The sequence below is a fragment of the Mandrillus leucophaeus genome, unplaced genomic scaffold (genome assembly GCF_000951045.1).
Source record: "Mandrillus leucophaeus isolate KB7577 unplaced genomic scaffold, Mleu.le_1.0 Scaffold214, whole genome shotgun sequence".
Taxonomy (NCBI): domain Eukaryota; kingdom Metazoa; phylum Chordata; class Mammalia; order Primates; family Cercopithecidae; genus Mandrillus; species Mandrillus leucophaeus.
In genome coordinates, this window is record NW_012102188.1 from 3,872,118 (window position 1) to 3,885,109 (window position 12,992).

The 12,992-nt window shown below is 40.8% G+C and overlaps 1 protein-coding gene across 1 annotated transcript; it reads right to left on the reverse strand.

The window, feature by feature from the left end:
• Positions 1 to 728: 728 nt before the first annotated feature.
• Positions 729 to 10,376, reverse strand: SULT1C4 (sulfotransferase family, cytosolic, 1C, member 4). The gene is made up of 7 exons (XM_011980546.1): positions 9,740 to 10,376; positions 6,368 to 6,493; positions 5,776 to 5,873; positions 5,018 to 5,144; positions 4,732 to 4,826; positions 2,156 to 2,336; positions 729 to 1,210 (listed from the first exon to the last, which is right to left on the reverse strand). Exons 1-7 carry the CDS (start codon positions 9,906 to 9,908, stop codon positions 1,098 to 1,100), a joined length of 909 nt encoding a protein of 302 aa, XP_011835936.1. The 5' UTR covers positions 9,909 to 10,376; the 3' UTR covers positions 729 to 1,097.
• Between the last annotated feature and the right edge of the window lie 2,616 nt (positions 10,377 to 12,992).

Genomic DNA, 12,992 nt, shown 5'->3' on the forward strand with positions numbered 1-12,992 from the left:
CTTGAGTAGGTAGAAAGAAAGGAAAGGAAATTTCAGGAGGAGGCTTGGTATAAAGAAAACTGGGAGGGTAGGAAGCTGTAAGATGTGACTAGGAACAAGTAAGTAGGCTAATTTGCTGGAATACGGAGGTGGTTTGGAAGGTGAAGCTGGAAGTGAAGGCTGGAGTCATTATGGTTACAGCTGCTTTTGAATTCATAGCTAAAAGCTTGGGATTTGTCTTTCAGGCAGTGAAAATTCAGTCATTGAGGGATTTTGAGCTAAGGAACAACATAATAAGAGTCTTGTTAAGGAAAATAACCTTACCATATGTATGAAATAGAGAGAAAGAAGTTAGGAAGCTATTACATTAGTTGAGACAAGAAGTAAAAGGTTTCTGAACCAGAAGGATGGCTATAGAAATAGAAGGAAAACAAGGAATGGTTAGATGGAAATACTGTAAGAGATTTCATAGGTTAAAACTGACAGATTTTGCTGACAGATGAGAATGGATTGTGGCGGCACTGGGAAAGATGAGTCAAAAGGTGACTCCAGGATTGTAGCATTAGCTGAAGGTGGGAGAGTGAGTCCAATTAAATATATAGGCTGGTGAGAAATGGGGCCAGATGTATTACACTAGGACCCTGAAGTTTTTCTTGGAGGGTTCCAAGAGGAAACTGAGTCATTTGACAGTTCACCACCAAAAAATTGCTGAAACGAACAGTCACTATTTACACATTAGTGATGCATTTAAAAATTAACTTGAACCAAAACTTAATCTGAAAATGTTAGTGTATTATCATGTGAGGACTGAAGCATTTTCAATATGTTAATAAGCACATGATTGTAGGAAATGTAAATATGATAATTGGCAATGATACCAGGATTGTAACTAGTGACTTATTGAGCTTCCCTCTCTCCATGTTGCCACCCTGCTGCCTGTCAGCACCTTGCCCCCAGCCTTTTTAATTTTTTTTTTTAGTAGAGTGAACAAGAGCAAACACAATAAACTATTCTGATAACTGGAATCCGATATCATTTGTTGTGAGAATTAAACTTTCATTATTACCTAAATATACTGGGTAATAAACTAAAATATTTTTAGTTCTTTTTCTTCCTTACTAGAATTGGAAGTGGAAAGTTAGTCTGGTATCCGCCATTTTCTTCTTGTAATCTTCATCAAATCTCTCATTCTGAGCCACGGTGAAGTGTTTCTTCCAATCTCCCACTGCCCCTGAAATACAGTTATGTGGGAGAGGGTCAGTAGTTGTTGGAAGAGTCTGTACTTCCCTGTTCTCCTGTTTCTGTGTGATGATTTCTATGCCATGTTCCAGGAAGAGCAGTATTGGACAAAACGTTTCTCTTGCTATCCTGTCACTTCCTTATCCTGAAGGGAAGACAACTTTCCTGTCTGATTTGTGAGACGAGGAGAGCCTCTTACCGCCTGGCTGCATTAGTGAGTGAGCAAGACCACTATGTTACAACAGCAGGCCTGAAGGCTTTCTTGTCTTTCTCTGTGCCCTGCTGCACATCGAAGCATGGCGGGTGCTCATGACTGTAGCTCCCATGCTGTAAACTGACCAAGAAGGGCCTATTTCTGGGAGGCCCAAGGTACCATTTGAAGAAGAAAAAATATGACCCCTCCCCCAAATTCTCTGGTTGTAATCCCTGTTACCTTTCCCAGTTTTATTTTTCTTAATGTTATCTATGTATTCTTTTATTTTGCTTATCACTAGAATATAATTTCCATGCAGGAATGAATTTTTGTGTTTTGTTCACTGCTGCAAACAGTGACTAGAACAGTGCCTGGCACATAGAAGCCCCTCAGTAAGTACCTTTGAATGACTGAATCTGATGGCATAGAACCGACTATAAAATGGATTCTTTCCCCTCTCTGACTTAATTCCATATATTTTCATGTTATTAGCCAGAACTCTTAAGGGAAAGTGGGGATAAGTGGTTGGATTTAGACATCAAATCTTACTCTCTGAATCTTAATAATAATTGGCTAATTAAATACTATTTTCATTTTATCAGTGGCTTCTTAAATACTTCTTTTCCCCAAATCATTTATTAAAGATATTATTTTTTCCTAGCCATAGGAAAGAAAACTCCTCTCAAATGCTATAAAATATTTGATAGTTCTTTTAAGATTATAACGAAAAGAAACTATAAAAACCTTTTCTCATGAATGGAGAAATGGAGTGGTCCATGATTTCAGCAGGAATCGATGAATAGTTTGCCATTGAATTCTGTTTCATAACATCAAATGAAGTGTAATGGACAATTTTATCTAGAACTTTGTCATCTAGTTTCTTCTCAATAAATTCTGTTAGCTTCTGAACTTCATGCTTTGGGTTCTATGATCAGAGTCAAAAGAAGAGTAATGATTTAATAGAATTAGTTTAAATAAAATATTGTGATGGATTAATGACAGTAACCGGTAACATATTCGAGTTAAAATAAAAAACAAATCTTAACAAATTCTCAAGTGACTCATTTTAACGTGATGACCCATATTGTTCTTTTTTTAGTAATTGGAATCACTAATAATTTTTTCCCCTTAATATGTAATCAACTGGGTAAGGTTAGTGAAACATTCACCAGACAATGACGTACAGTGCCTAGTGAACGGTTCACTGAGGGAGTGTGCCAGGGTTATGTCCACAAGCCCTGCGCAAGACATTTCAGAAGCACAGGGGCAGAAGATGTAAGACCTGACCGAGAGGAAGCTATATCCTGTTTCTGACATTGACAGAAATGTCCCCAGACTGCAGTGATGGCAGGAGGAGGGGAGAGAAATTTTTATTTTTATTTTTTGCATATGTCAAGAGGTACCCATGGCTAGTACCTCTGGTACCAGACCACCAAGTCAAGTGGAACTGAGAGTAGCTCAGTTCCAGTGTAACCACTGATTTCTCATCAGAGGGACATACAACCTTGCGACATCACTGTGGCTGTGGGACTCCTCCATCTCTGGGAGCAGGGAGCGGGTGGGAAGGGAAAGTGGAAGTGCTTACCCCGACCACTGTGTCTGTAGTGGGCTTCTGCTTTAAAAGCGTGTATGTCAGAAATGTTTCATTTAATTGACCTCACACAGACTAGGAATCAGAGTACTGAGAATTGTGAGCTTTGTAAGGGGACATTCCCGAACAAGATCACAGCAATATTTTAAAAAGTTTTAGGGACTCTGAGGTTAGATTACCTGTTTCGGTAAAGTTTCTTCCTGGCATGCATAATACGCTAGGGTCTACCTAAGCAAAAGAGCCCGATTGCCGGCGACATATCCTTTCTCTGACACGGCTATGATACACGCCGTAGACAAACATCATCTGCCCGGAGTCTTCCTATGGGGCACAACACTGTTGTACCAAGTAAAAACAATGTAAACACAAGGAGGGAATTTTATACTGAAAACCTCATAGGTTGTTCTGCTGGTTCTTTAGTCATGCTTCTGAAAATCCTAGAGCTATAACAATTATTTTAAAAACCACATGAAAATGGTCTGTGTTTTCCACTCCTTTGATATTTTGTAGAAATCACTGATATCACAAGGCCCAGCAGTGATTGAACCTTAGAGAAGTGCATCTAAATGGTGATGTGCGCTTGAATCTCGTGGGAATTTTATAAAACTCAGACTTAGCAGGCCTAGAGCAGGCTCCAGTAGCTTATGCAAACTAGTCTGTGGAGTACCTGTTGAGTATCAAGGCTTTCAATGACCAATTCAAGAACAGAGACTATAATTCTGTATATAAACTGTTTCTTAAAGCTATTGGCTGGGCGTCGTGGCTCACGCCTATAATCCCAGCACTTTGGGAGGCCGGGCGGGCAGATCACAGGGTCAGGAGATAGAGACCATCCTGGCTAACACGGTGAAACCCCGTCTCTACTAAAAAATACAAAAAATTAGCCGAGCGTGGTGGCGGGAGCCTGTAATCCCACCTATTCGGGAGGCTGAGGCAGGAGAATAGTGTGAACCCGGGAGGCGGAGCTTGCAGTGAGCCCAGATTGGGCCACCGCACTCCAGGCTGGGCGACAGAGCAAAAAAAAAAAAAAAAAAAAAAAAGTACTATGTTCCTCAGTGCTAATAAAAAAAACAAAAACTCCGGGCACGGTAGTTCATGCCTGTAATCCTAGCACTTTGGCAGGCGGAGGTGGGTGGAACACTTGAGGTCAGAAGTTCAAAATCAGCCTGGCCAACATGGTGAAACCGCGTTTCTACTAGAAGTACAAATAATTAGCTGGGTGTGGTGGCAGGCGACTGTAATCCCAACTACTCCAGAGGCTGAGGCAGGAGAATCGCTTGAACTTGGGATGTGGAGCTTGCAGTAACTTGAGATCGCGTCACTGCACTCCAGTCTGGGCGACAGAGTGAAACTCGTCTGTCTTAAAACAACAACAACAACAACAACAAAACAAAACCAAAGAAACCAAAATGTGCTAGGATTTTTTTCCTGCTAAACTGCATTTTAAAATAGATATGCAAGGGAGAAATGACACAATCCATATTGGGTAATAACCTCCCTGTAAGGGAAATGTGCAGCATCCTGGGGAGCACCAGGAAGCTGCAGGTGAGACTGTGTGATACTTAAACTCATGATCAGCCATGTGCATTTGGACAAATGACAGCTGTAGCCAATGAAGTGCAGCAATTTTCTGTTCCCCACATCAATCTGAGTCCCTGATGGGGTCAATACATTATGACTTAAATGTTTTATGGCCCAGTGGGCACACATTAGATGGCACTGTGCTCACCTTCTTCATGTCCTCATAGAAGAGGTAGAGAATACGGTGTTTGTCTTTGGCTTCCCACCATCCTTTCACATGTTCATGCCAGGAGCCCCAGCACACTGGAAGATGGGATGGAAAACAGGGCAATGAGTCACAGAGGTCCTATTATCTCTCTGAAAGGAGAATTCCTGAAGTGAGAGAGTTCCATTAGAGAAGGTAGAGCCCCTGCCGTTCAAAAGAAAGGATTCTTTCCTTCTAGGGTGTTTGGAGATTTTGAGAAATGAAGGGAAACAAAACTAAATTCTCTCACCTTTTCCAGCCAGAAAAGTCTCAAAATACTCTTCCCATGTTCCTGGATCAGGAAGTGCTTTATTCATTCTTTGGAAATGGTAATAGGACACCATGTTGTCCTTGGGATTTCTTGCTACATAGATTATCTGGGAATGATGAGGGGAGGAGAGGGAAGAAGCAAAAAAAAAAAAACCAGGATTTTTTCTTTTTCTTTTTTTTTTTTTTTTTTTTTTTTTTACTGCCCAGGCAACTCATGTTAGGGTGGATACATTTCATACAGTTCAGTTTTTCTGAGGCTGCATTTTTGTCATCCTGATTATGGGAGACTTTTTTGTTTTGTTTTGTTTTGTTTTTGAGACAGAGTCTCGCTCTGTCACCCAGGCTGGAGTGCAATGGCGCCATCTTGGCTCACTGCAACCTCTGCCTCCCATGTTCAAGTGAGTCTCCTGCCTTAGCCTCCTGAGTAGCTTGGATTACAGGCGTGTGCCACCCCATCCTGCGAATTTTGTGTTTTTAGTAGAGATGAGGTTTCACCATGTTGGTCAGACTGGTCTCGAAGTCCTGACCTCAGCTGATCCACCCATCTCAGTCTCCCAAAATGCTGTGATTACAGGCATAAGCCACTGTGCCTGGCTAGGATTCGTATTAATTTGTGTATTGATGATTGTGAAGAGGTAGACTTTTTTTTTTTTTTTAAACAAGTGAAGTGTTTTAAGAGGAAATGGAAGACTAAGGTTGTTTTAAGGAGTACAGCTCTGAATTCCTTTTGCTTTTTACCTTACAGTTTTTCTCTAGGAAGGATGGTGGCAGCAAGTGAAAAGGAAGATGTGTTTTCAGGATCCGTGGTGAGGGCATTGCATGAGCTTGTTCCAAACCTGCAAAATTGGTTTTTGATCAATTTCTACTATGTTTTTCTCTATTTGCTTCCAGGTTCTGCTGCTTCCGTTATTGCTGCTACAGGTCAAAGCATCTGCAAGAACATTGTAACTATAGATCTGGTGTGAGAGAATATGTCTAGCCCATGAAGAGATGTTTGGCTAGAACTATTCCTAACCATAACAGTCAACCAAATAAATAAGAACCTAAAAAATTCAAATCCTTTCACCAGGGTTATCTTACTTGAGCTTATCCTTTTGAAGTAAAATTAATTTCTAACTAGAGAAACAAAATTTAACTCACTTTTGTATAAACAATAATTCCATTAGAAAATGTCTGTAGTATAACAGTGGCCAGACACAGTTAAAAAAAGACAAAACCACAAAACTCACCAATCATTGTTTGAAAGCCTATAATTTTGTAAGGTTCAAAGACAGTAAAAATCCTAAGTGCATTTTAGGACTGTAGTGAAGTGTGGCTATTCCATACTTACCAGATCCTAAGGATGGGATTTTCCATTCCAGGAAAGGAAATCGTTGATGAGTTGGTGCCCGTTTACTTTTCTCCACATCACCTTCATTTTGTATTAATTCCACTATCTCCTGTGTCCATGTTGTTCCTTATCCCACATGTAAAATGAAGATGGATGGACATTTAGTACAGCATATTCCTTAAAATATGATCAAATACTTGTTAGAACTTGTTAGAACTTGTTAGAACATCTATGTCTTTTTTTTTTTTTTTTTTTTGAGACAGGATCTTGCTCTGTAGCAAGGCTAGAGTTCAATGGTGCAATCTCAGCTCACTGCGACCTCTGCCTCCTGGGTTCAAATGATCTTCTCACCTCAGCCTCCTGAGTAGCGGGGGTTACACGTATGCACAATCACCCCCGGCTAATTTTTGTACTTTTTGTAGAGACAGGATTTTACCATGTTGCTCAGGCTGATCTGGAACTCCTGAGCTCAAGTGATCTGCTTGCCTTGGCCTCCTAAAATCCTGGGATTACAGGTGAGAGTCACCCTGACTGGACCATCTATGTGAATTTAAAAGATAGGTTTTAAATGGGATTCAGAAAATAGCATTCCTTATTTATATGTTATTATCATAATATGAATTTTTAAAAAATACTCCAATTTTGAATGGACATTAGACTGATAAATATATTTTTTTTCTGTCACAACTATTAATTTGGATTGTTATTGTTCTCTTGATTTAGCTGTATTGTCCTTAGAAAGGGCATTCTCCCCAAATTGTGGTCTCCTTTAGAGAAATGACTAAATGGCTTTCAAACTCTCTTTTTCCCAGTCACATAGCATAGGAGACACTTAGTATTTCTTGGCTGAATAAATGAACCATTAGGGTTTGAACTTGATATTGACTATTAACACTTAGTATTCATTTTTCTATTTTCTCTGTTTCCCCCATATTTCATGGGCTGAAAGGCTATAAAAGGCCTTCCCTAAACTCCTTTGCCACTAAGATTCTGAAGGCTATTTAGATCCCTCCAGTGAGATGCATTAGCCTGAGTTTTGGACGGCAGTGGGGAGATAGAAGTCATCTTTCCTGAGGAGGTGTCTGCTGATAGTAGCCCCAGCAGATAGAAATTTTGCAAAGACCATTCCACGTCCCATGGCCCAGTGCCCTAGATCCAACCACTGCCACTGTGGCCATAGGTAGAATGGAATCCCCCAGTTTCAGTCTGTCTGTGTCTTGCACTGATCCTGACTTATACAGTGATATTGTGCTATCAACATAATCTTCACCCTTTGATGAATATCTGTTGCACCAGTTGTTCTGGCAAAATCCAGGTTAAGAGGATGTTGAGTTATTTTAAGACGGCTTTTTTATCCAGAGACAGGGTCTTGCTCTATTGCCCAGGCTGGAGTGCTGTGGTGGGATCCTAGCTCTGTGCAGCCTCCCAACTCCTGGGCTCAATGGTCCTCTTGCTTCAGCCTCCCAAATAGCTAGGACTATGAGTACACGCCACCACACCCAGCTAATTTTTAATTTTTTTTTTTTTGTAGATAGGAGTCTCCCTATGTTGCCCAGGCTGGACGCAATCTTCTGGCCTCAAACGATGCTCCTGCCTTGGCCTCCCAAAGTGATGGGATTACAGGTGTGAGCCACCATGCCTAGCCAGGATGGCTTTCTGAATCCTGATCTAGGTTGATCTTTCCTGTATTACCTGGCTGAAGTTCTATAGATTCCTTTTCTGATATTCTCAATTTAGTGCTTTTAAAGGCCTAGAATAAGGGCATAAGTTAGAAATAAATTAAATTATATTTTATATTTTATATGAGTCTGTCTCCTGTATTTTCTGGCAGCAACTTTTATTACAGGATGAAGGGTCAAGATATCTTTAGTTATCCATGCAAAGAATATTCCAGCCATTTGTACTAGTTTTATGACAATTCATAGCCATAACACTGAATGTCTGTAATGAATGAATTGAATGAATTTATAGACATGAGCCAACATGAGGGCAGATTGAAATGTTGCTAGAGGTTCTGGGGTGAGTGGAATGACTTCTCAATTTATTCTCTAGAGGTCAGTGATTCCATGATGTATTTTTTCTTGTCATTCAGAGTATTATTCTTTTAAAAATTTAGGGTGAACTATTTTTGCCATCTATGCATGTTTCTTCTTCCTTTTAATAAAATAGATTTCATTAACGTATATGGTTCTAGTTATGATTAAATATTACTTTAGATGGCAAGCATTTAATTTTCTTAGTGTGCTTTTTGAATTGCTTAAACCTCATTAATGCCATGAAAAACCTAAATGAACCATATCTTAGGACTTGCATTTGGCAGGTAGAGAAAAGATTATTTAGGTACCGAATTGATAATCAAGTGGAATTGTCGATGAAGTTAAAATGATAAGATGTGATCCTCACCAGTGGCTACTTTTAGAAATTTACATTCAGACAAATTTGATCCTGAATGGGCTCCCGATGAGTAAGTTTGGGAAATCAGGACCAACATGAAACAGATGGACAAAGAAGAGACCAAGGCCTCCGTGTTCCTACAGAATCTTCTGTCAGGATCTTGAGAGATAAGAACAAAAGAGGGTTTTGAACAGTCTCAGAAAATACTGAGGTTTAGATTTTTTGGTGTGTGTGTATTTGTGTGTGTATAACAAGAGTTTTTGACAGCTTGATTTTGCAAAGAGCAAATGTATATATAATTTGTGTGTAGACTGAGTAAACTATTTCTGGTAGATATGTAGATATGCAAAAATATTTATAAAGAACTATTTCCACCTCATCATCCCCCAATTTTTATGATGTGGTTGCTGGGCTCAAGCTAGTCCTACTTTTACAGACAACTTTGTTAAACTGATTGTTGAGATAAGAGAGTTGGTTCACAATTTACCACAAAGGAAGGTGGAAATCAGAAGGATGGTTCTCAGACCGTGAGATGGGAGGGCTGCTGAGGTGGTATCAGCATTGCAGAACCAAAGCTCCCCTATTTCTTTCCCAAATCAGCCTCGGGATCCCCTTTCTAGCTCACACACTCAAAGCAGCTTTTTACAAGATTTGCAATAAGGGCCTAGATTGGGAACGAATAAATAAACAAGTATACCCTTTTGCTCTCAGCTGTTTTCACTGTCTCCTGGGAAAGTAAAAAAAAAAAAAAAAAGTAAGTACATCATAACATCATAGGAAGGTTGAATTCTAAAAATTTGTGTGTCATTTTAGTATGTTTCGGTATAGCTTCAGTTTCCACTAGTAACTTTCTTTAGCCGTATCACTCCGTCCAGTAGAGTTTTCCAGATCAACTTCTTTATTTCATGACTAATGCATCCTTCCCACTTACCTTCCTAACTCTCCTCTTCCCCTTCCCCTGTAAGCCCTTCCACCTACCTGCTTTAGGATAGGTAGAAATAAGCAGGTCATCAGGCTTGGCTTGGAAGTTCCAGATCTCATCCCAGATGTCACAGGTGACTGTGGGTTGAAGAATTCCCTTCACGTAGTTGACACTTAAGCGCTTTGTTCCATCAAATGTAAAATCCTCCATCTTGTGTAAGGCCATTAGTATAGGAAATCAGAGGGCTCTTCCAGACACAAAGTTATCTCTCAGTCAGCATATGGCTGCCTTGTGGATAGAAGCAGCTCTCTGTCCACCACTCTACCACACTATCCAGCCCTCTAGCATAGGCCTGTCTGGGAAAGCCTGGTGCTGGCCAGCAAACAGACAGAAAGTGAACTGCAGGCCTCCCGACTCAGGTTCCAGGGAACTGGAACTCTTGTTTGAACTTTGTCCACTGGCAGTTTCTTGAGGACTGCAGCCCCCTCCCTACCAGGCTGTGACGTCACAGCAGAGGCGGTCATAAACCCTGCTGTCTGGGTCCCGTTCCAGCCCTTCTGTTCTCTGTCAGTTAACAGGACATAGTGTCACATTGTTTATATCCCTCGTCTCTGTATCCATTAAACCCTTCACAGATATTTTCATTAATTGTTTCTTAGTTGTAGGATTTGCCTGTGAAATTACAGATTCTACACAGAACGACTTCCCTGAGAGACTGCAGGGACTTCCCCATGGGCTATTAACAGTGGTGGCCTGGATGGATCTGAACCTCCCAGTACAAACATCTGCCAGGGTCAACTTTGTTATTTTTTAAGAGTAACATAAATATTGCTAAACTGGAGAAGGCTCCTTCCTTTGTAGGGGTTTCATCGCAGCCATGAAAACATGCATGCCTCATTTAAAGCAAAATGGATGCAGAAAACTCCAGAGTTAACGGAAGACAGTGGCTGCCTTAGGAATCCATTCTGCCCCTGGCAATCAGACATTTTACAACTTGCTTCAGTCCCTGCCCCCAGCCTGGCCTGCACCCCAGGGCCGTGCCACACTTGCTCCCCATGGCAGCACTCCTTCTTCTGGAGATCTTGTTGGCTCTTGTGTGTCTGGCTCTTGTCTGATTCTCTTTCTTCATGTCCCAGCTTGGGTGCCCCCTTTCTGGAGAAGTCTTCTTTGACTTTCAGTGTCATCTCAAGTAGGTCCCTCCTATTTCCCTGCTCATGGCAACTTGTGTTCCTTTAGAGCAACCATTGACAGTTAGTTTTGCTTGTTTACTTGTTGGCATTTTCTGTCTCCTTCACTATAAGGTGCATGAAATGGGGTCTGTTGTTTTCTCACTGTTTGCCAGCTGTATGCCTAGTGCCTGGCATCCTTCTATTTCTCGAAAGAATGAACGAGTAAAACTAAGCAAAAATTGAGGAAGCGAGTTCTTTGGGCCATGATTATGTGGGGACTAGGTGAATATGGTGACTGTGGCTTGACGTCCTTCAGACAGATGTCAGGCTGCCTGTATTTGGATCCTGTGCCAACTCCCAGTAGCTGTGGGCAATGGCAGGTTACAGAATCTCTCTGTTTCATATCACGCTTTTCCTCAGGTTTGAATTGAGGATCTTAACATTTCCTACCTAATAGCATGGTTGTGGGGAGATAAAACAGCTTATTTAATGCTTGGGAACAGGGAAATGTTGAATAAATTGTAGTTATTAATAATAATTAGTGACTTTGTGCACCATTTCTCTGTGGTCCACTTTCTGGATGCAAACTCAGAAAAGATCAGTTCTTTGGCTTTCCCTGTTACTCATCCCCTCCCTCCTGGCCGTGGTGAGGTGGATGGGCCTTTGAGACAGAGACTACCAGGTGGAATGCCTGGGATGCATATGCATTTAAACAGACTGATAAAAATCACCTATAATTTTTCAGTTAGATTTTGTTCTACAATCTTTTCAGCCCTGTGTGCCATCAGAGTACAGTGGTAGATATTTGGCAATGTCTTAGCAGTTTTGACTAGTGCGTTGTGTGCTAGACGGGGAGGGCTGGGAGACGGGGGAGGTTATGCTCCCGGACCCAAAGATGACTGATTGGCATTGAAAATAGATTCAGGAAAGATAGAAAGTTCCAAATAATCTGAAAAGTGATCTCGACTACGAACACTGCTCTTACTCTCACTTAATGTTTTTACTCAATAGTACTTTCTCATGAGGTTAGGAGAATTAAACAGATGTATTTAGTGATTATAAGAATAAAATTGGTGCTAAGTCTACATTTGACAAGCATTGCTTTGGAACTCTAAACATATGGGTTTGAATTTAAACGACCCCTTAATAGCTGTGTAACTTTTCTAGTACTTATCTCTTCTGAACCTTTCATTTTTTGTTAATCTCACTGGGTTAATGTAAAGTTGGATGTAAATAAGGTAGTCTGTAGTCTTGGGACATATTGGGTACCCAAGACAAAGCAAATACACTCTCCTCCTCTAATTCTTCCCTGAACCTCCTTTCAACCCTGTCACTGTTTGTTTCTGAGCATGGAGAGGAGATTCCAACTCTCAACGCACTTTAGACGTCCTTGTTATAATCGTCCTTGTTATAATCTACCATCTTGTTCAGGCCTCTAATGTGATTCATTTGCAAAATTTATAACTGGGATTTCCAAACTCTTTTTTTTTTTGTTAGGAAAATCCAGAATGCTGGTTACTACCCTTAAACAGGTCTCTGTTTGTTTGCTTTTTCTAAAAGGAATATGTCTAAAAGATGTTTTGACTCAGCACACTGTTTTAAAAGACACCCGGCCAGGCGCGATGGCTCACGCCTGTAATCCTAGCACCTTGGGAGGCCAAGGTGGGCAGATCACCTGAGGTCAGGAGTTCGAGACTAGCCGGGCCAACGTAACAAAACCATTACTCTACTAAAAATACAAAAATTAGCCAGGTGTGGTGGTGCATGCCTGTAATCCCAACTACTCAGGAGGCTGAGGCAGGAGACTCGCTTGAACCCGGGAGGTGGAGGTTGCAGTGAGCCCAGACTGCGCCACTGCCCTCCAGCCTGGGCGACAGAGCAAGACTCCGTCTCAAAAAGAAAAAGAAAGAAAAAAAAAAAAAAAAGACACCCATTGGAGAGGGAACTAAGCCTGTGTTGAAAAATTTGATTCGAAATGGTCTTTGATCTTTGAATCAATATTTAGCATAGGGTTATTATAAATTACTTATTTGTTGTTCAGTACTTGAAACCAAAGCAAGAGGAAGAACTAACAAGTCCACATAATTAAAACTGGAATCAAATCCAGATTGTTTAATTATTGATAAATATCTATGGTTTA

What these genes read in the sequence shown, in the direction of transcription:
- SULT1C4 (XM_011980546.1), bottom strand. Translation starts at nt 9,908, where the DNA reads ATGGCCTTACACAAGATGGAGGATTTTACATTTGATGGAACAAAGCGC. An exon ending in TTCTACCTATCCTAAAGCAG is followed by an intron (nt 6,494 to 9,739) that starts GTAGGTGGAAGG and finishes ATGTGGGATAAG; the next exon opens with GAACAACATGGACACAGGAG. An exon ending in TCTATGAGGACATGAAGAAG is followed by an intron (nt 2,337 to 4,731) that starts GTGAGCACAGTG and finishes CTCTGATCATAG; the next exon opens with AACCCAAAGCATGAAGTTCA.